Source organism: Aptenodytes patagonicus, chromosome 9 (assembly GCF_965638725.1).
Source record: "Aptenodytes patagonicus chromosome 9, bAptPat1.pri.cur, whole genome shotgun sequence".
In the NCBI taxonomy this organism is placed as follows: Eukaryota; Metazoa; Chordata; class Aves; order Sphenisciformes; family Spheniscidae; genus Aptenodytes; species Aptenodytes patagonicus.
Genome location: NC_134957.1, coordinates 264,666 through 286,709, shown reverse-complemented (window position 1 = coordinate 286,709; position 22,044 = coordinate 264,666). Strand labels below are relative to the sequence as shown.

The following is a 22,044-nucleotide window of genomic DNA, read 5'->3' as shown; positions in this document are numbered from 1 at the left end:
TGGGTCCGGGAGGTGTTAGGAGGGAGATGGTGACTGCGGGCACAAGGGAAATGTCATCGCTCCCTGCAGCTCCAGCGGGGACTTGACGTCCTCCTCTGCAAAGACCTTTATAGGTGTGAAACTGCCTGGGTGCGAGAGGTCAATACTGGTCAAGCGACTGGGAAACAAGGAGGCCGCGGATGCAGGGGATCCCCGAGGGGGTTTCGCTGTGTAACACCTCCCAAGGCTGGGAAGGGGGACGGAGGGCGACGTACACCATTTGCCGACTGTACTAAAACATTCAGGTATTAAAACCCGACAGCAGGAGCGGGCAGGGCCTGCACACCGCCCTCCGCCGCGCCCCGGGCCTGTCCCCGTCCCCGTCCCGCCGGCCCCGGCGCTCCCTGAGCCGGGAAAGGCCGCGCGACTTCGCGGCGGCGCCCTTCCGCCGCGGCGCCCCCTGGCGGGCCCTCCGGGGGCGGCGGCGGGGCAGAGGGCGCGTGCGCGCGGCGGGCGCGGGGCGCGTGCGCGCGGCGGTGGCAGGGGTGAGCGCCGGGGTGCGGCCGGATCGAGGGTCCGCCGCCGCCCCGGGAGCAGCGGCCGCCAGCGGCGCGGGAGGTGAGCGCAGGGCTCGCGGGGCGGGAGGGCGGCCGGCGGCGCGATGCCCATGCGCGGGGGCGGGCGGCGTCCCGGGCTCCCCGCGTGCGGCGGCGCGGCCCGGCCGTGAGGTGAACTGAGGTGCGGTGGCCGCGGGCCCGGCGGTGTGGGAGCGGCCTCCTGGCACCCCGCGTATCTACGGGTGTTTCTCCTCAGCGTTGTCGCCGGGCGGAGGCCGGGGCAGGCGGCGCTCTGGGGAGGAAGATCCTCCGCGTCCGGCCGCCGCCACCCTCGCTGTCAGCGGGGCGGCGGCCCGGGGCCAGCGCCGGCCTCTCCTGGCCTGGGAGCTGCGACGGTCGCGGTTTCCTTCCCGGGGAGGCTGTTCGCGCGCTTCCCGCGGATCCTCGGCACCTGCCCCGCTGGGGAAGCAGCCGGTTCCGGAGGAGGGAAGGGCGAGCTTGGGAGTAGCGGGGTAATGAACCCCCCAGCTGTGGGGCGTGTTGTTTTCTTAGTTTCTAGAGGTTGTGGGAGGTGGGATGCAAGTCCCGGCTTCTGCACTCGGCAGTGTTTGTGGAGGTGAATGTGTTTATCAGGGGGCTGGGAGATGCTGGAGGCGTAGGGGAAGGGGGGTGTTTTGGAACAAGCTTTTCTCTGGTCCCATTTCTCGCTCAGGGATGTGTGGGAAGCGGGAATGGCCCCGTGGGCAGGTCCTCCTCTTCCCTCTTCTGCAGTGTCCGAAGGGTTGGGCTGGGCTGGGCTGTTCTAAAGTCAGGCTGGTGCTAATCCACATTAGGAGTACCATGACAAACTTAAGGCAACCTCTGCTCCCAGCGGATATAATAAAAGGTTGGCATATGATGAATTAGCCTTTTCTAAAGGTCTCTTGTTTCAGTGCTGAGAGTGGATTTTCCTTTACAGGGATACAGTAAAAGTAGTTGTATTTGATCTACTCCCTAAAAGCTGCCAAATTGTTGTCTCAGGAAGAGTAGAGCAAGGTAGTGACCTAAAATATTCTGAGTGCTGGGGGGGTTTCAGGAGTCACAGGTATTGTCTCATTTAGCAGCCGCTACAGAGCTCTCTTTCATAAGGTTAACGGTTCTCTTCTTGAGTCCTATAAACTTTCAGTATTTGTAATATCCTGTGCTGAGGAATTCCTAGCTTAACCTCAAACCCTGGGAAGCAATGCTGCCTTTTATTTGTTCTGAACCTCCCTCTTTCTGATTTAATTTGATGTCCCTTTGTTCTTTTTTTTTTTTTTTGAAAGAACAATGAATAGTCGGTATCTCTTTACTCTTTATAAACACTTGTGATTCCCATCATATTTACTCTGAGTTATAAAAAAGCTTTAAATGCTTTTGTTCTTTATGTGTACCCTATGCTTGCAACATGTGTCCTGCGCTGGAGTGTGGTGCTCCTTGTGCCAGCATCATTAGCTGTGTGTTCTTTGTCCCAAGCTTATTTTTTGATTTTAAAAAAGCTTACATTCTCTTTTGTGTCAAATGTAAAATACATAGCATGAAGGCTCTGTTTGGCCAGTTTGCCAGTGTTCAACTGCACACAAGTTTTTCTACAGGGAACTTAAGCTTATGAGGCATATTTGGCATTTTAGCTTACTATTTCCATAAAAAAAGATGCTTTTAAATGTTCTTAGAAGGAACTTTACAGAGCTCTTGGAAAAACAATAAAATATGGGGTTTGCAGTTAGTAGGAGGAAACTGAATATGCAGTTTGATTTACGTACACAATGAGACTGTGATTCTTTTGGAGTCCAAAGTGTTTTCACACAATTTGGTATTATATAAAGATCCGTACCTTTAAATGGAGTTTGTTTGTTTGGGTTTTTTACTTTACTTTCCTATGCCTGTATGTGTAAATCTGATAGACCGCTGAGAGACTCCTTGCCACTGGTAACTTCTGCTCACTTTTTAGAACTGCAATAACTTGATGCAAACGAGACTGGCAAATATTGCAATATTGTAGCGCATAAGCCATGATACAATACACACTGAGTGCACCTTTAACTGGTGTTTTAATCAACTCTTGTTTTAATTGTATCAGACCTATTTAAAGACACTTTTGAAAACTGTTATTGATTGACCAAGTGCATTTTTGTGGTTTGTTTTTTTTTTTTTTTACCTGCCAGTGAAATTTGGGGGCGGAGGAGGGGAAATCAAAGAGAATGAAAAGCACGTGGGCTTTTTTCTCAAGGAAAAAGCTTAGATTTTCCTGGTATACACATTGCCCTTCAAATACAACAGTGGCTTTGTTACAACTTTTCTTAAAAATAAAGAGTGTTTAGAGTGCCAGTGAATGCCAGGTGACAAGAGATGATAGGAAGATAGACGAACAGGGTTTTTTTCCACCTTGGATAGGAATCAGGGATGCTTTAACTGGATTTATCATTCATCCTGCAATGTGCTTAATGCGCCTCTTCACAGAACCTCATGTACTTTTAGCCAACAGTAATGAATAAGGCCTTGTCAGAATCTATAAAAGGTAGGAGGGACATATGTTGTTCACTTTTTATGAACTGACTGTGATATCTAGGACCTCTGCAAGTTACTTATATCACCCAGGAAGTTCTGGGCACAGAACCCTGCAGTTCTGGCTCTTAGTCTTACACCTTTACTGTGCTCACCCTCGAAGCGGTTAGGGTCACTTGTGTTCAAATAAATTGTGAAGGGTACCCATCTTGATGAATCCATGCTTCTACATGTGGTTGCAGGAGGAAAATAAAATTTAATACTGTGCAGCTTTTGATTATGGCAGGATACATGTCACATTCATATACTGGGGATTCAGATATCTACTGAAGTCCAAGTTTTTAGTTCCTGTATGACTGCACAGCTGTACCTTAGTGTAGTGTTATTTCACAGCTGTGCGGCTGTTTCACGAGCTTGTTTCTAATGCCCTTTGGAAATATTTATTATCCAATAAACATCTTGGATTCATAGAAATTAGGGTCATTGATATTTGGTCACTAATATCGTGGCTCTCCTATAAATTTGGAGTATGAGTGCCTGTAGTAAGTGTTGATGCACTGAGGTTTGTGTGGTTGAGGTGCCCAAATACCTCTTGTAGACCACTTGGTTTTCACTGTGGTTCCCTAAGAAATACTGCTTACATGGTAAAGCTTATGTGTGTTTCATCCCAGCAAAAAAAAATCTTTAAGTCGATAAACCAATTTCAGCCTAATTTGACAGGGGTAGAGGTTTTAAAAACATTATATGAAAGGTTTTGGGTGGTTTCTTTTATTTCTTTGAAACAACTTTTTGTGCCAAAAGGGGTAAGGCCTTTCTAGCATTCACACTGAGGGAACAACCAGTGAGAATTGCACTCGTTAGGCATCAGTAATATGTGCATGGGAGCTGAACCTCCAGGCAGAGCTCTGCAGAAGGCGAGCTTCCTCGATTCTGCTGTTCATGTGGAACTCTGGGTCGTGGACTGCATGGTTCCTGCTGTGCTGCTGAAATCTGGCTTGGCTTGTTGATCCCCCCCCCCCCCCCCCCGCCACTCGGGCTGTTGCTGTGTGTTTTGTTTCTCTTGCAGGTAAATGGCAGGACAGAAAGTGGTAAATGGCAGGACAGAAAGTGGTGTGAAAACTTTGAAAGGCATTGAGAAGTCCAAGTAGGTCATTCATTGCTGAATGGTATTAGGGATGAGGTGGTCTCTCTAACTTTTTTACTCTTTCTTGGCATACGTTCTAAAAGTCTGGCACTTGTCCATTCATTTGGCGCTTGCCTAAAACAATGGTGAGTAAGCTGAGCAGTTGTGGAATAGTAACACAGTCTTGATTAAATTGCTGAGAGCCCCTTTCTCTTCCCTATCAGGTCTGGTGGCTAAGCTGCACACATGAAAAATCTTTTAACTCTTTTGCATGGGTGAGGATGGTAGGCTATACTTAGAACTGCCTTATCCATCCAATTCATTGTTGAAAGTTTCTGCCTGACTTCACATATCAGGCAGACAGAGTGAATCATCTCTGATCTAGTTTTTGTTACTGAAAGATGAGCAATTAAGTCATTTAGATCTCTTAACTTCTGCTTGCTCCTGATAAAGCAGTATCAAACTTCTGAGCTGCAAAACAGGGAAGGATTGATGAAAGGTGGTGGCTGAACAGAACGACACAGCTCAGTACAGGTGATTTTGGCTGAACTCCTAGTACGTTTTCTGCTCATTTTGGCCCTATCCAAACTGGAAAGAGAGATACGGAAGACCTGACAAACTCTGTGAAAATGAGGTCATCAAAGAGCAATATCAAAGCTAAAATCCACCTAACAAAGAGGCATCTGATGTTAACGTAGCAAGGGCAGAGACGTATCCTGCTAAGAAGTAGTTCCTCTGCCAAGAATTTTTTGAAGTGCAGGAAGTATAAAAAGCATAAATCTTGAAAGCCCCAGAAGAATTCACGTTCATGTGTCTTCTCTGTTTTCTGTCACTGTTTTCTCCCTTCTCTCAGCAGACAGGGAACTTTCCTTCAGAAGTATTAAAGGGAAGATCTAAAAGTTTTTTCTCTCCCACAAAAAAATTTTGATGCAGCATGAGGTTATTCTGTGATTTCACTTATGATAGCTTTGTGGGGAGGGGGCGTGGAATCCAAATAGTGAATTTCCCCAGCTAATGTCCAGCTGGGTTACAGGAGAGCAAGCTGTCCATGTTAATGATACCAGAAAATACGTAATTAGGTCAGAATGGGAGCAGCTCTGCAGAAGATGTCTTGACATGTCGATTGAAATCTTGCACATTCCAAAGGAAGTGCCAGGTGTGCAGGCAGCGAAGGCAGACTTTGCAGCATCTTCTGAGAAGGAAACTAACCCAAACATGAATGCCAGTTTTCTAATTCAAAGGCACTGATGGACAAGATAGAAATAACTCTCATCTACATGTTTTTGCACAACGCTTCTTTGTGGGGTGGTTGTTTGTTTGTTTGGTTTTTTTTATTCTTTGAAAATTATTCCCATTCTGCTGTAACTGCTAGAACTCTTCATGTTCTGATGATCTTCCATCTTAACTGTAATGAAAGTCCTTTCTCTGGCAGGACTAGGCAACCCGAATTACCTCTCACTACTTTGGACTTTCCGTTCACTCCTTTCTCTTGCCGAGTAACCTTTAAACTTGGCTTTGAAGCTTGTGCCCAGCTTTCTGTTTCTAAATTGAGTCTTGTTTTTGATGTGTTGACATGTTAATCTGTATTTTTCTTTTTTTCAGTTCTTGTTACCTGTTGTATGTGGAGTTTTTCTCTCTAAATTTTTCCCCCGAAATTCTTTTGAAGCTCACAAAAAAAAACCCCAAACAACCCTAAACCAGTTTTCCTGCTCTTGGTAATATTTGTTGGTAATTTTGTTTTCGGAGTATGGTTTTTTTCCCAGCATATATTTATATTCAAATAGCATGCAGTGCCAAGTTCAAGGGTGCTTGAGAAGTAAATAGAATTTTCCATGCCAATTTGAACCCCAGCTTCTTGTTACCTTATGAGAGTTTTATTGCTAGACAAATTGTTTACAAGAAAAAATAGAGACTTTACACATTTTGAATAAAGCGATATGTGGATTTAATAGAAAAGGCCTGATGGAGGTAATATTGTTTGCTTGGTTGTGGCTTAAATAAATGTCTTCCATATGTAAATTTTTAACCAAACTACACCTGCTCACAACATACAGGTTTCTGCAGTGTAGGAGCTTCTTTCTACTCTTTTTTTTTTAAATAATTTATCTAAATTTTGTGTTTCAGTACTAGATCATGTGTATCCAAGTGTGTGTTTGGTTTTCTGTATTGCATATGCCACACGATTCCTTTCAGCTAAGAACCTACTTTAAAGGAGCCCTGCAGAGAAGCATACTTAAAAGCCTACAAGCTCTTTAATTGTATTTGTGTAGTTCATACTTAGCCTGATGCTTTGGCATGTTTGCATGGAGTTATTTCCTATTGCAAATGTTGCTCTTCTGAAATCCAAGCCTCAGTCAGGTAATTCAAGATATTAATGCTGTGAAAGAGCATTCGTGTTCCAGGCTTTTTTGTTACCTTACTACTGTTCTCCAAATTGAAAGCTCTAATGACCTCTTAAATAAAGCCCCAACAAAATAATCTTTGGGTAACACACTTTCATTAGAAATTTTAAGTCAGGTTGAATCAAGCTATTTTAGCTGCCGATGGTGTGGGATACATGTGGCTTTGTAGTTTACCAATATATGAAACTGCCTGTATTGTCTTACAGTATTGGTGTGATGACCCTCCAGATATCAGTGCCTGGTGTGTGCAGGTAGGGGTGCAATTCTGGGATACCCTGTCTTTCTGTGAAAAGCTCTGGGCAGAAATGCATAGAGGTGTAAGCCCTTGGGGAAGCTTGTGGTTTGTGTTTTAGAGACATCTGTTTCCAAGTCTTTGCAATTTGTTTATTTTAGAAACTAGGAACTGGGCATATAAAAGGCTTTGTGTATCTCATTCTCCATGAGACTTTTGTTGTTATAGTTCAGTTTTTATTGCATGTATCCAACTGACTTAGTTCTGCCATCTCTGTGATGTCACTTGTTATTGACTGATCAAAATAGCGGTCTGTTGCATAGGTAGTTCATTTGGAAAAAAACTTTTGCTCTGGAATTGCTGGTCGCCCCTAAGGTTTCTGGTACAGCATCTTCTAGTACTTCAGTGGTTTGAAGTAAACACCAGAATAAGCTTTAAAACCTGCTCTCTGTGCTGCAGTCCAGTGATACTTTGGCAGCAATAGCAATGTATGGTGTTCCTCCCCTGTGATTCATTCGCACCATATGCTACCACTAGCTTGGTTCTATCAACACAGTTGATTGTGGTACTACTTGGTAAACTGGATGAAACAACTCCTCACCCTTTTTCAGTGTGTGGTCACAGCTGGGGGGGTGGTGTGCTACCTGGATGGGAAGGGGAAACAGGGTTTGGAAACATCTGAAGGCAGCCTCGCTGCTGGAGAGAGCATGGCAGTGTCTCAAAGCAGGTGGTGATCTGCCCTACAGGGAGAGCAGCAGTAGAGACTAGGATGGTGAGTTACGGTTGCATCTTCAGATAGAACAGTGTTATGGTATTAAAATACAACCGCTTGTCTGTCACTGTTTGCTTGTAGCACTTAGACCCTTTGTGTTCAGAAATACTATGTTGTATTGCATGCTGCCAGTAAGTGTTCAACCTCTATTAATAATACAATGCTAAAAATGTTTAATTTGTAATGTTTTAAGTAATTTTATATTAAAAGGGGTTTCAACTTTGGGGTTTGCAAAATGCAAGAAATGTTTCTAAGCCTCTAATTCAACAGAACTTACCTATTTTTTTTCTTTTTCTCCCCCCCCCCCTTAAATAAAAATCTTGGTGCAACTGTTCTGGAATAATATATGCAGTCCTGCTGTCAGCTTTTGCTGGTCAGTGTTGTTCTTCATTTTACTGATTACCTTTACAATATGCAGTTGTATACACATCTCTCTCTACATTTGACTGGAGCCTTGAAATGGGATGACTGATTTTTTTTTTTTTTTATGTATGATGAAACTCACATGTATGCTTTTCTGTCAAAGCTCAAAAGTACTTGCCAGATTTCATTTCAGGTGATTCATGTTGATTTAGAAATGTAATTCCTGCCATTTTCGAAAAGGATAAACTGCTTCTGCATCTTCCTCCTGCTTGTTTTCCTCCAAATTCTTCCCCTCCAATGTCCTGCTGGGTCTTTCTGGAGCAAGGTTTCTGCACTGCTTCCCACTATTGATTGGTTTTCAATAGTGTGTGTGTACATATGTTCATACTTCCTTAAGCACTGTATGTTGTAGTGACCACAGTCGGTATCGCTTGAGTTGCCTGTTGCAGCTTTGTGCCAAAGTTTAAGGTAGTCTATTTTCACTTAGTACAGAAGAATCACGTGTGCTCCCAGTGGGAAGACAGCAATATGTGGATACAGATAAAGACTTTGTCAAAAAGGACAAAGCTGAGACTTAAATGGTAATGAGTTGTTGATTTGTTTGGATAGTCTCGAAAAGGAAGTTGGAGGGAGGGGGTTTCATGACTTTTGTAAATGAAGTACTTCACTACTGCTCATTTTCATATGTTCCCTTTGCTATTTTGATGGTGCTGGAGCTGTGATCTTTCTGGAATATGTTCCTCCCACTATTTGTTTCTTCTGTTTGAAGCAGTGTATTTGCTGCTGGTTGCAAGTTGAGGATTACTGATAGTACCTCAAAGGCATTTGGGTGAGAAGGCAGATGCAAGTTCCTTCTTGTTCAGGCTAGCAGTGGAAGCTCCAGCATACAACAATGTACAACAAATGACTGCCTGTAGTTGTTCCATGCTATTTTCAAAGCTCCTGCTGCTCACGTGATGAAAGTTTAGAATGAATTGAGTTTTAGGCTATATCCATTTGATTATCAAACCTACTCTTCACATACCAGGAAAGGGATAGGGAAGCCTTTAAGTGTCAAATATCTCCTGTAACAATTCCCCAGTCTGCCTAGGAAGGCTGTTCGCTGATTTTTTACAGCATGTATTTTTCTAATGCTCAGTATAAGCGTTCTTTATTATAGCTCAAGCCTATTAAGTTCTGCTTGTTCTGTCACTGATTAGTGAGAATAATCTGTTCTTGGCTTCTTTAGAAAAATTCTTTATGTATTCTAATCTGGGTACTATGGCTAGTTATATTTCAAAGAACAGCTTTTCTTGTACGAGCTACTTTCTGAACCTTTTATCTGGTGTCCTCTAAATAATACAGTCTCTTGAGGTCTGATTGATCCCGAATTGAGTGAATTATTACTGTAAACAGTAGCAGTGCAGCCCAGCAATGGGTATCTTGGTTTATTATATAATTTTTGGACCTTTCTTTGTGGTAAACTGTTTAGGCAGTAGACTCTGTAGATAAGAAGTGTGAATCTTGGAGGGTGTGTGTGTGTACAGAGGTGTGTATGTGAACCTACAAATGACAGAGTATCTTGTTACTAGGTCTCAGGTCACGATCCCTTTCCACTTGCAGGAAGACTTGTCCCCTAAAGACTTGTCCCTTTGCCTGTGGGAAACTGGCAGTAAGGCAAGACTGTGGGAATTCAGCTAATTCGTACTTACATGGTTGGAATGCAGCCAGTTGTCACTGAGCGCTCAATTCATTGCATCTCCATTTCACTATTGTCTTTCTAGCCTGTGAGCTCTTCATAATGGCTTCTGAGACACTGAGTGTGTCTAGCTTTGATAAGAAATTGCTAGCAATATTAAAGATAAGCTTTAGAAGTGTTTTTAAAATGACTATCGTTGAGTGTGCTTTTCCTAACTTTTTTTCTTGCTTTGTGCAGGACTTTGTTTCTGGGTAAAGAATGCAGACTATAAAGTGTGTAGTTGTTGGAGATGGTGCTGTGGGAAAAACTTGTCTTCTCATCAGCTATACCACCAATGCCTTCCCAGAAGAGTACATCCCTACTGTGTTTGACAACTACAGTGCCCAAATGACTGTTGATGGCCGGACAGTTAGCCTGAATCTCTGGGACACTGCAGGCCAGGAGGAATATGACCGCCTGCGTACGCTCTCGTATCCTCAAACCAATGTATTCGTCATCTGTTTCTCCATCGGTAGCCCCTCTTCCTATGCAAATGTGAGGCACAAATGGCATCCTGAAGTTTCTCACCACTGTCCAAATGTTCCCATTCTTTTAGTGGGCACGAAGAGAGACTTGAGAAATGACCTGGAAACAGTTAAAAAGTTGAAAGAGCAAAGCTTGGCTCCTACTACCCCACAGCAGGGGACTTCACTGGCTAAGCAAATCGGAGCAGTCAAATATTTGGAGTGCTCAGCGCTGAATCAGGAGGGTGTTCGGGAGGTGTTTGCTGAAGCTGTGCGTGCGGTTCTGTATCCTGTGACAAAGAAGAACACAAGAAAATGTGTCTTATTGTAGTTACCTCGGGTGATGGATGTTTGAAGTTGAATATTGATTAGAATCTTGGAGGGCTCTTTAATGAGTTAAATTGAAGATTTGCATCTTGCACTAACAGCTCTAAGCAGAAATGGTTTATGCGACGAATATTCTTCAGTCTTATTGCTTCAGGGAAACTGAAACAGAAGTGGTTTTTTTCCAACTGAGAGGTCAAATACCTACTTTATTTCTAAAGTTCCAGTCTCCAGCTTCTCCAGGGATCACTTGGCTTCTGTCCTTATTTAGTGGAGGAAAATAAAAGAAGGGACTTCTTTGAAGCCAGACTTCTTTACTAGGTAGCCATCAGTTGCTAGATTTGCTGAAAAGCACAAATTCTGATAACTTTGCTTTAAGCATAGCTGCTGCTTTTCCCAGCCGTTATTTACTGATTGAATTTTTTTACAAACAGAAGTCTGGCTGTCCAGTTGTTTTACTTTGTCAATTTAAAGCTTGAAAACAGTTTGTTTACATGCAAAAATGCCTGAAATATTACTGAGATTCACCTTATAGTGAACTATGATCGTTTATATGAAGTTAGCATAAGGCATGTTTAATGCAATGAGCAAGACCCAGGGAACACCTGCAATGATTTTATTAATAGAAGCAGCAGCTGATTTCTCCTAATGTAAGGAACTTAGGATAATGATGAATCACTCAAATGAGTGATTTTCATGCTTTTGAATTGGAGAGGTGGAAGAGGAGTTTAGATGCAAGTCTTCCATAATAATCTAAAGTGAGTTTTTATTTCACTCTCCAAAGAGACTTTGCACCCTGAGAATGAAGTTAACAGTTACCTTCTTGGACTGACTGAGATAGTTGGGATGACACTTCTCAAAATGAGATTTTTGGTGAGATCCCTTTGATGAATCCCAGAGACTTGATAGCAGCCTGTTTGCTCTCGAGGAATTAATTGCTTCACTTCTTAATGTTCTTGGGGCCACCACCTGAGATTTTTGCGGCAAATTCCTTTGTTGTTTTTCTGGGACAACACTGACAGAAAATTTGGAGGTTCTATTTACAGGAACCAGGAACCGTCACTTCTTCCTGGCAACTCACTGATGGTTTCAGTTAAATTTGTAACTGTTAGCCAGTCACTGGATAGGTTTACCTGGGCAGTTTTCTCCTCTCTACTAGGTGATCAGTTATTGTAAACTCTTTTAACTGAAGTTCTATTTATGTACTTTTTAACTTTCTTTAGCAGCTCTAGTGAGTGGCAGCTGGCTTTTATTTTCAGGATGTGCACTGTTCTTTATGTGTGATTTCGGGACCAGCTGAGGAGTGAGTGCATGAAACCTTCCTTAGACTTAACCTTACAGCTTGGTGGTATGAAAGCAGCATGCTTCAAAGATACTTTGTGTGAAACCAATGGTGCTGGACTAGGCTTTGTTGTCTGAAGCTGACAGTGCTGTCTTTGTCCAGATGCAGCCTCAATTGGTAATTCAGAACTTGCTTTCTTGTGATTCCCACACATGCAAAACTGCACTGGTGTATACCCTGGGCAGAAAAAAAGCCTCATTTTAGCAAGATAACAGAAAATGCATCAACAAGATTATTAGGGATCTTGTGTTAATTTGACCTTGCTTTATGTGACACGGGCAAAAATAGCAGGTGGATAGAAACATTCGTATTTGTGCCCTAGTTCCTCTCTTTGAAGAGGATGTGCCTTTCTTCAGCTGGTGTAACTGATGGTGACACTAACTGCAAGTTTTGTATGTCTGAGGTATGCTCGTACTGGTACTGCTTTAGCAAACTGCAACCCATAGATGATAAACTGCAGCTAATCCAAATACTGGTATGTGTGGCTAGTGAACCAACGCCGAGTTCCAAACATTGCCTGATCGCAGGCAATACCAAAACACCCGTTATGCATGATTTTTGCAGAAGCCTAGAGAGACTGCATATTTTTCTTCACCAAGTGCCATTGCCTGGAGTGTCTTTACGTCTTTTGCACTCGTAGAAGTGCTGTTCCAGACATGGCTCCTACCACGGTGCCCTGCGGGCTGTGAGGGCGTAGGAGTATTTCAGTGAGGTAACCTCTACTCATCACGTTCTGCCTTTACTTTAGTAGTAGGCCTTTAGTGTGAGCTTGACTTGCAGGCAGCAATTAGCTCTGTGCCTTGTAATTCAAGATTATTTTCTGTAGGTAAATTTCAGTAACCGAGTAAATAGAGTTTATCATGTTTAGAATGTATTTATTTAAGCCAGTGCACATGTGTTTTTTTTTTTTTTAAAGCTGGTCAGGCCTAAATCAACTGTCTAGTTACCCTGGTGCAAGCCCATAACCTTTGCTTCACTCAGAGATATACTTTAAAAATTTTGTGATATGTTTGAACTGCTCTTAAATAGACTTAATTTCAACAACAGGCACCTCTTTTTTTTTTTTGCTACATATATTTGCAATTTTGTACTGAAGCTACTACTGTTTTAAAAAGTTTTTACTTTTTTACATACTGAAATCTTTTAGTTCTGCATCTTTTGTGGTTATTCCTAACTGGATTACAGTAATTTTGTGGAGGAGAAATCCTGTGAGCAAGTATTATTGCACACACCCCCCTGTTTCTGTAGGCTCACAGAGCAGCCATCCTGGCGTTAACTGGAAGAGAGTATGGTGAGAAAAAATTCATCTACTTAATCAATTTATTTGAATTGATTACATTATTGATTACATTCTGCTAGAACACTTTATCCCCATCTAGATTACTTAATAAATGGATTGCACAACAGTACTGAGGAGAATAACACAATAGTGATGAAAATGAGCAGAAAGTGAACTTTGAACACCATCAAAAACTTTTTACTGACTTTGGAGTACCTCATTAATAGTCATTTAGATGCCTTGTATTTCTGTCACTTTCCACCAGGAGCAAAAGTCCTGCCAGCTGACAGCTGGTTTCCTTCACCCTCTGTTTTTCATGAGAATGAGCTTCAGGAGTGCGTGGATCCAATGAGCTTTTCCATTCAGTGGCATTCTCAGTTTGTGATCTTCCTTCCTTCCCTGCTCCGCACTCCCCCCCCCCTTACAGTTCTTGGTGCATTTTATTGTAAGTAGTCCAGTGCTTCAGTCTACAATCCATTGCGTTCCTCCCACTTGTTTTTTTTCCTGTGGGCAGGTAACAAATACAGACTTCACACAATCCCATGGCTGGATTTTGTCTGTTTTCAGGAGATCAGAAAACCCTGGTTAAGCTGTACGGGTTTCCCGAACTGTTCAAGATTCCTCAGTGTGTTACTGAATAGAAACACAGTATGTACGTCTTAATTCACAGAAGAGACTTTCTATGAAGAGACCGATTTTAATCTTTCAGTTTGTGAATTATTTCTGAAATACTTAAGTGATTTTTTTTAAATATAGCTGAAGCCATCCACAGGGAGCTGAGGAGTTCAGGAATTCTGTGTCCAAAGGATGTTATGAGGTGCGCTTAGATGTGTAAGTGCTTTCTCCAGTTTACAGCTGTAGCTATTTCTATGAAATTTAAACTAGAAGAGCCTCACCGTGCTTTGTCTCTGAGTGCTAAACCTTGCTCTGTAGAAACCTCGGTGCTGCTTGGGCTGACCCCGAGAAGAGGATGGGTCACATGGGGGTCCCAACCCCCCGGGGTGGGCTGCAGGGAGCGCCCATCAGCAGTGGGAGCCCAAGACTCTTAAGTGTGGTACTGATACATACACTGGCAACTTGATTTTATACTATAAAAGAATTTGTATTACAGCTAACAGTTTTAAAGGTGGTTTTTTTGTTGTTTTTTTAAATTATGCGGAATTAAGTTGTAATAAACCTTTCCTCATCTCTCTGGCTCTCGTATTAACTCACCCTGCTGTTTGTAACGCACCTGTTCTAAACGTAGTTCTTTCCTGTGGAAAGCCAGACCCCGTTTCTTAAATGCAATAAACGATTTTTCGGTGAACGCCGGCGCCTCTCCGCTTCCTTGGGACGTTGCGGGGCGGGGACGCGCGGGGGCGCTGTTTGCCGGCCCGGGATGACGGCGGCGGCTCCCTTAGGTCGCGGCCGGGCCGCGGTTCCGGTTCCGGGTCGGCGCTGCCGCGATGTCGGACTCGGAGAGCGAGGAGGAGGCGGATGGCGGCCGCGCCGAGCCCTTCTCGCTAGCCGGGTTCCTCTTCGGCAACATCAATGAGGCGGGGCAGCTGGAGGGGGACAGCGTCCTCGACAAGGTAGGGCTGTGTCGCTGCGGGGAGATGCCAGTTCGTCCCGTCCGGCGGCGCGGGCTGAGGGACGGGAGAGGAGCCGGGGTCCTAGCGGCGCGGCTCCGAGGCGGGCCAAGGAGGAGGTGTTGGTGGGACAGGCACCGGGGCAGGCCCGGGGAAGTGTCGGTGGGGCAGGCTCCAGGACGGGACCGAGCAGGCGGTTAGAGGGCTGAGCCCGGCCTGGCTGGGGGAGCCGGTGGAGCCTCCCAGCTGGGACGTGGCTCTGGTCTCTCCAGGAATCCAAGAAGCACCTGGCCGGGTTGGGTGTGCTGGGACTGGGCAACCTGATCACTGAGATCACAGCCAGCGAGGAGGACAGCCCGGAGGCCGATGGATCCCACCTGGACGAGGAAGGTTAGGCACTGGGGTACCTGCAGTTAAATGACAGAGGGACTGTAGGATCAGAGCTCATACTGGAGAGGAAGAAACGCACCTAGGTCATCTGGGGCTGCAAGGAATATCATGATGTTACCTGGTCAGAGGTCCTCTAGCAAAGGCCTTGCCTTATCCTTCTTGCCAGAGTGTGAATCCCACATTATCTTCTGGTTACTTTTGCACTTGTTTGCTTTAATTTTTTATAAGTTAGTTTTTTTTTTTTTTTTACTTGTCTCTCCTGCCTCACAAATAAGTTTATTCTGTGTTTTCCCCTATGTTAAACAAGTCTATTCAGTGCACAGTATTATTACATCTCTTTTTTTTTATTTCTGAGCTTGTTGAACAGTTTCACTGAGTAAGTGAAAGGTGTTCTTTGCACTAAAGTTGGTTAATTACCAATCTTTAGGGGAAATTCAGAGCTCTTGGAGCTTTTGGTTGGAGTGAAGGGAAGAATACTCTGATGGGAGATGTTAATCAGATGTTTTTGTTCCTCTAAAAAAAGGAAGCATAGGAGACTACATAGTGAAGTCTGAAGTTAGTAATGCGTATTAGGATAAAGTTTTGTGTGACTAGATTTCTTTTCTTCCTAGGCTGGGTTAAGAGCACAGAAGATGCTGTTGATTATTCAGATATTAATGAAGTGGCAGAAGATGAGAGCCGTAGGTATAAGCAGGCAATGGGCAGCCTGCAGCCAGTTCGAAGACCAGGTAAATGTGATTAGCGTTACACTCTAGCTGTAGCAGGTATTTTGGGTCAATGGGCCTTGACAGTCTCTTATATGGGTGACATTGTGCCTTTTCACTCCTTGCTTCAAGAACTCAATATAAGCCTTTGTGAAACTGTGTTCACTGGATGAAGCCACTGTTTGATATTGTCCTTTTTTAAGGAATTAGTTCCTCATTAGAGTTAAACTATGCTCAGAAGAGAAACCAGGATCCTCCTTTTGCTCTGGGATCCCCTGCAGAGAATACCCAATACCTGCTCATATTTCTTTAACCTGTGTTCTTAGGAAGAGCATTATGCAGGAGGCCAGGTGCTTCTCGGAGATACTCAAAGATAGAGATAAGGTCCTGATCCCTTAGAGAGTCACTTCAATCTTAATATCTCTCTCCTCTTTTACCCTTGAATTCTTTTTCTGAAATGACTTTCTGCAGAAAGCACTTTGGTTCTTTTGTTGGTCCCAGGGATCTCTGTCTGGCCTAGAACAGGTTTTCAAAAACATGCAGCTTTCCTCTTTCAGTAGCTGCTAGTGCAAATGCTACATCTTTGCATATTCCTTAAAGCTGCCTTACACTTAACCTTTCTGTTGACATATTGTGGTTAGTGGGATGTAAAGGTGGTTTGGGCTTTTTAACCACATTTTTCTTACTTCTTTAGCAGCTTTATTTGTTCTGCAAAGCATGAATAAGGGGAGGTGATAGCAGAATATATTATATATATATTTTAAGTGCTTCAGCCACCTTTCTGTCAGTTTGCCTTTTTCCCTCCTTCCCACTCTTTCTTAAATTTCAGTCTTGCAAATGAGTTTGTGCAGGAAGCCGGACTTGTAAGAGTTTTGCATCTAGTTACAAAATGAGAATGGTCTCCTTACTAATGAGAAGACATGGTCTTCTCATCAGGTTGGGACAGGTATGAGATAGTATAAATGGGAAGGGTGCCTGGTTCCTTTTTATTGTCAGCTTAATATGCAGTCTTGTCTCCTGACTGGTTAGATGAAGATGAGGATGATTACGATGCTGACTGTGAAGATATTGATTCCAAGTTGATGCCGCCGCCGCCACCACCTCCAGTACCTGGAAAGAAAGAAGATGAAAAGGATGCAGCTGCCACTGGTGAGTGAGGACTTTCTTCTTCTCTCTGGCAATATGAATGTCTGAAGGAAGCAAACACTGCTGTGTAGCAGTTCGTTCTGCGGCAAGCACCACACATCGTCAAAATTCGGTCTCCAGACTGCATCTAAAGGTGGGTCTTTGTCCTGATCTGCAATGTTATAGGATTGTCTGAAATGTAGGGTGAAATATTATATTTCCAGTGATTGTTAAAATACTGATATTGACAATGAAACTGCTTTTTTATCTCATCCTCTCAGTTGTGGCTGGGAAATTCACCTGGAACGCTTAGGATAAAATGAAAGGTTAAACCAGAATGGTACTCATAACACCCGCAGAGGCTTAATTTTTGCATAACTTGGTATAAACAGTAGATGTGGCATTATGGGGTTGTACTAGGGGACAGGGAGGAAACCTGTTTGTTTATAAGGTGCTTGTTCTATTGTAGTATCTGAAGATGGAGACGGTATCATTTTGCCCTCCATCATTGCTCCTTCCTCTGCTGCCTCCGACAAGGTGGATTTCAGCAGCAGCTCTGATTCTGAGTCAGAGATGGGACCTCAAGAAGCCAGGCAGGCAGAATCCAAGGAAGGCAAACTCACACTTCCTCTTGCAGGAATCATGCAGCGAGATGCTACCAAACAGTTGCCAAGTGTTACAGAGCTCTTCCCGGAATTTCGACCAGGCAAGGTATTGTAAGAGATATGTGGAAGCGACAGAAACTGTATCATGTAAGCTCTCTAAATACGAATTGTATAGTATTAAGGGTATGTAGTAAGCAGTCGCATAGATGTTCTTGCTTACCTCAATACTTTCTTTAGTTTCTGTGTGATGCTGTTTCCAGACTGCTTAACATGTAATGCTTTTCCTGCCATTTGCAGGAGCCTCTTAAAAAGCATCATATAAATCAGGGTGTGAAATAATGTTTTGCTCTTCTGTAAGACCATAGCACATGCCTGTTGATTTGTGAAAACTGGTTTTCTGAGGTAGTAGAGAATACTTTTGCCAGATGATTAAAAAACATAATGCTAATCTGTCTGCTTTCTGGCTTCTCTGGCAAATACTTGCTCCTCCTTTCATGCTGTCCTGAACTTGGTGTGCTCTTCCTGAAACAATTTGTGATCTGTATCCTTTACTTAATCCTCCCTCAAAACTGCTCTGAGCATGGATCAGAAATTACCTCAATAACAAGTTAGTTGAAAGAATGATTGTTTTTTGCACAAAGCGAATTCATTACAATACTTTCCTAAATGCTCCCAAATAGCAAATGTAGTCAATGTATTTCAGTAATTATTTTGAAAGTTTTAAAGCTGTTAAGAGGAGAGGAAATGTGGGAGGGGAAGGAGAATAAAGATGAGCTTATAGTTGCCAAACAGATGGTTGTGAGCCAGGGTAACTTCGTTTTATGTGTGCCTTCATCACAGGCTTTGTGTAAGGAGCTGGGCAATTTGCATAATTAAATGTCATGTTTTAATGATTTAGCTAACCTCTCTCTATTAGGAATCTAGGTGAGTCTGTAGCACAGAAGTTAGCCTTCTGGATGCTCTCTTGGCTTTTGCAAATTTGGTGTTTCCTGTGTTACTGTATTTTGTATCAGTTGGTGTGTTCATTTATTTGGTGCTCAATATGTAATGTCAGGGACTGGTTCAGTGTTGAATGTGCCCAGTGGGTGCAGAAATCAGTGCAAGCTCTTAATGCTGAGCACTTTTCATAATTAATTCCTGAGCACTAGAGCTGGCAAAGCCTGAAATCCTGTAGATTTGGCTATGAGGATTGGTTGATGTCTGAGAATGTGCATGTTAATGTAGCACTGTTTTTCTTGATGAAATAGCATGTGGAGAAGCAGACTTTGTGTTTCATTAAACTGTTAGCAGCTTAACTATGTCTGAGACCTTTGCCCTTAGTGAAAGGTCACTGAAACTGGCCAACGGGTTCAGAAGTAATCTGGGGGAGTTTTGGGAAGAACCCATGGATGTGGGTAGAGATGGACAGAGTAGTCATATAAACATTATTTCCTTTGGAGATCAGTGTAACAGATTAACAGGGAATATTAATAGGATGTCTCTCTACAAATCTTTGGTTCTAATTCCTGTTTCCTAAATCTGTCAGTTAATTTGGGAATAATGCTTTCCCTCTTTACAAGAGTGCTCTGAAGAGACAATTATCAGTGCTTAAAAAACAGCAATCATAATCGTAGAAGAAACAGAAGAGGAAGTTTGTCATTGTCATTAGTGCAGGTTTTGGAGGTATGCAGTATGCATATAGGGGAACTACATTATGGTGGAAATAAAAATGAATGTATTATTTCTGGACCATGGTATTTCTTTTTATTTGGTTGCTTAAGAAATCTCTGCTTTATATAACTGTCTTCTAGCTTTGTCTCTTTTGCTAATAATTTTGTCAACTCTTCTTCAATCTCCATGTGTCTTTCTGAAGGTTGTGGATTGTTCAAATTGAAAATAATTATTTCCAGGTGGTGTCTTACTACATGCCCAATATGTAAAGGCAATCTTTCTTCCCTCTGTTGAGTTTCTTTGTGTCTGAAATTGAGAATAAATCCTTTTGAAAAGGAAGGATCCATCAAACAGGTGGATCAGAAACTTTTTTCCAAATATGACCAAGAGATTGTTGATTGCATCAGGGGTTGGGATTGTAGTACAGGCCAAGCTTCTGAATTTCAGAGTGCTGTCTTTCGTTACTGCTTTTCAGGTGAGGGACAGACAGACAAGCATTCCAAAGTGTTTTTTTTTCCTCTGACCCTCTTGTTTTTTCCTATTCTAGGTGCTGCGTTTCTTGCGTCTCTTTGGCCCTGGAAAGAATGTTCCATCAGTTTGGCGTAGTGCCCGAAGGAAACGCAAGAAGAAACATCGGGAATTGGCACAAGAAGTGCAGATACAGGAGGGTGAAGTTGTAGTTGAGAGTGGAATCGAAGGAAAATCTCCTTGGGAATATGAGTTTGCTGCTCCTCCCCCTCCTGAGCAGTGCCTTTCAGATGATGAGGTGGGATATCTGAGACTTAGAGAGGGTCGCCAGCTAGCACTGGGGGTAGTAGTGGATTGGACAGTGACTTTTAGAGTAAAGAGCTTTTCCTCCAAAATAAAACTGGAGGACAGGGTTGGCTTGTATTCCAGCTCTGCAGAAGCTCTTCTCCCGATACTAGTCAGTGACTTCAGGTGATTGCTTCTTATGGAGAAGGCTGCGTCCATGGTACAGGATCAATAGGAGAGCTTATCCTCTTTGTATGAAGAAGAAATGTCTGTGTTCTTGGAAGTCTAATTGCAGAACATAAGGCAGCTAGTAAGTATGGAAAAGCACTTCTTAGAAATAATTCTCTCCTCCGAGAATAAGCTGGAAAACTTGGATGGAAGAAACCTCTTACCGACACTTAGATAGACCATCAGTGTAACCATTCCCTCCTTTGCTGTGCTTCAGATTACCATGATGGCACCTGTGGAATCGAAATTTTCTCAGTCAACTGGTGATATAGACAAAGTGACAGATACAAAGCCTAAAGTGGCAGAATGGCGCTATGGCCCAGCACAGCTCTGGTATGATATGCTGGGGATCCCTGAAGATGGCAGTGGATTTGATTATGGTTTCAAGCTGAAAGAGAAGAAGGAGCAGAAGGTTAAAGGACACACAGATGAGGGGGTGAGAGGGGAACTGTGGGGGAAGGTGTGGAGATGTGTGTGGCACTGGGGGTTGCTGCACAATGAGAGCTTTGTGATGGGCCGGTGGATGGTTGTGCACCATGCAAAATGAGACTTTTATTTTTCCTCCTTTAGTTTGAAAGTATAAAGTCAATGCAGGTCTTCAAGCAACTATTCTTTCCTTCCAGGATGCGGGGTTGATGGATGAGAAGGATGATCTGCTAGCTGATGAGCACTTCCTTATGGTGACACAGCTCCAATGGGAGGATGATGTTATCTGGAATGGAGAAGATGTCAAGCACAAAGGGACTAAGACACAGCGGGCAAGTTTGGCAGGCTGGCTGCCATCCAGCATGACTAGAAATGCCACTGCATACAATGCCCAACAAGGTAATCAATGGTCTGATATGAATTGTACTTGCTGTAGTTGAGCTGACTCATTGCATGCTTTCGTGTCAAATATAGAACATAATTCTTCCTGTCAGGGGATGTTTTGTGGCAAAATCACAACTCCGCTCAGAATTCTGAGACTCTTACTTTCTTTCCAAAAACAGAGTAGGTCCCTTCTTTTAAAGAAAATATCAACTCTGGCTTTCTTCTCTCTGTGTGGAATACCAGATGCTAGATCCATGTACATTAGTATCAAGCAATGCTACACTTAGGATGTCTGCTGTTTATAGGCGAACGGAATTTTCTTTATATGTTTTTTTAATTGGAAGAATTGTGTAAAAGTCTTCTGAAGTTCCTCCTGAATTAATAATGATATTCTGTTATTTCTAGATAGGAAGTAACAATTCTTAACAAGCCTCAGACTTCTCTTAGACACAGATGCATTTTAAATTTAAATTGCTTGTGTAGAATGAATGTTTATCATCTGTTTGTTATATCTTATCCTGCTTCTACAAGGAAAGACTAACGGAAATGTTACATCTTCATTGGGTACTAGTGTCAATCCTTTACTGTTCAGCTATGAGTACAAGACACTCTGAAGAGTTGGATAGGTGAATTGGGGATAGCTTTTTATAACAATTTTCATTTCAGCACAGTTGTGCCTGAGCTATGCAGGCCTGGGCTCACTATGTTTGAGTCCCATCAAAAGTTACAGTAACATGTTATACATGGTTGGTCTGTTCACATGTGTTAAGTCTTATGCCTTCCGGAAGCATTCACTTAAGTGACATAAGTGACATGTGAGCACAGGTGAGTTGGTCTGCCCTGGGAGAAGCTGCTTCCACAGAATGATTTCTTGAGGTCTGCTTGGCCATCCTTTTTTCTATGACAGTTTGACATAAGACAGGAAGCTGCTGGAGGCCAGATCAAATGTTCTGTCAATGGCAACTGTCTGTTCAAGGGATCTCACTTTTCTGGGGACCATATAGAAATGCACCTTACGCATTGCCATGCGGCATATGCAAAGCAAGGCAAACATAACTTTGAAGAGGCTGCAGACTCCAGCAGTAAGCTGTGGGTGAACATGTTTTTGTAAGTCATACCCATACTAATGTCACA

The 22,044-nt window shown here is 43.1% G+C and overlaps 2 protein-coding genes across 6 annotated transcripts in view; both read left to right on the top strand.

Annotated features, from left to right (window-relative positions):
• The first annotated feature begins 533 nt into the window (after positions 1-533).
• On the top strand, positions 534-14,383 carry RHOG (ras homolog family member G). 2 transcript variants are annotated; one of them, XM_076346817.1, is made up of 2 exons: positions 534-597; positions 9,867-14,383. In XM_076346817.1, the coding sequence occupies exon 2, from the start codon at positions 9,888-9,890 to the stop codon at positions 10,461-10,463; it is 576 nt and encodes a 191-aa protein (XP_076202932.1). In that variant the 5' UTR covers positions 534-597; positions 9,867-9,887; the 3' UTR covers positions 10,464-14,383. The 2 variants fall into 2 exon arrangements, with proteins under 2 accessions (XP_076202932.1, XP_076202933.1); XM_076346818.1 differs by lacking the exon at positions 534-597 and adding an exon at positions 925-1,048.
• Positions 14,384-14,505: 122 nt separating this feature from the next.
• Positions 14,506-22,044, top strand: part of TAF1 (TATA-box binding protein associated factor 1) — a 33,805-nt gene continuing 26,266 nt past the window's right edge. For 2 of the 4 annotated variants that reach the window (XM_076346814.1, XM_076346813.1), the window contains exons 1-8: positions 14,506-14,648; positions 14,918-15,035; positions 15,647-15,763; positions 16,769-16,888; positions 17,502-17,575; positions 19,667-19,885; positions 20,318-20,536; positions 20,724-20,925. In XM_076346814.1, coding sequence (XP_076202929.1) covers positions 14,523-14,648; positions 14,918-15,035; positions 15,647-15,763; positions 16,769-16,888; positions 17,502-17,575; positions 19,667-19,885; positions 20,318-20,536; positions 20,724-20,925 — 1,195 coding nt within the window. In that variant the 5' untranslated portion in view covers positions 14,506-14,522. Of the gene's footprint in view, positions 14,649-14,917; positions 15,036-15,646; positions 15,764-16,768; positions 16,889-17,333; positions 17,576-19,666; positions 19,886-20,317; positions 20,537-20,723; positions 20,926-22,044 lie in introns of all 4 variants that reach the window. The other 2 variants (XM_076346812.1, XM_076346811.1) reach the window with 1 other exon arrangement.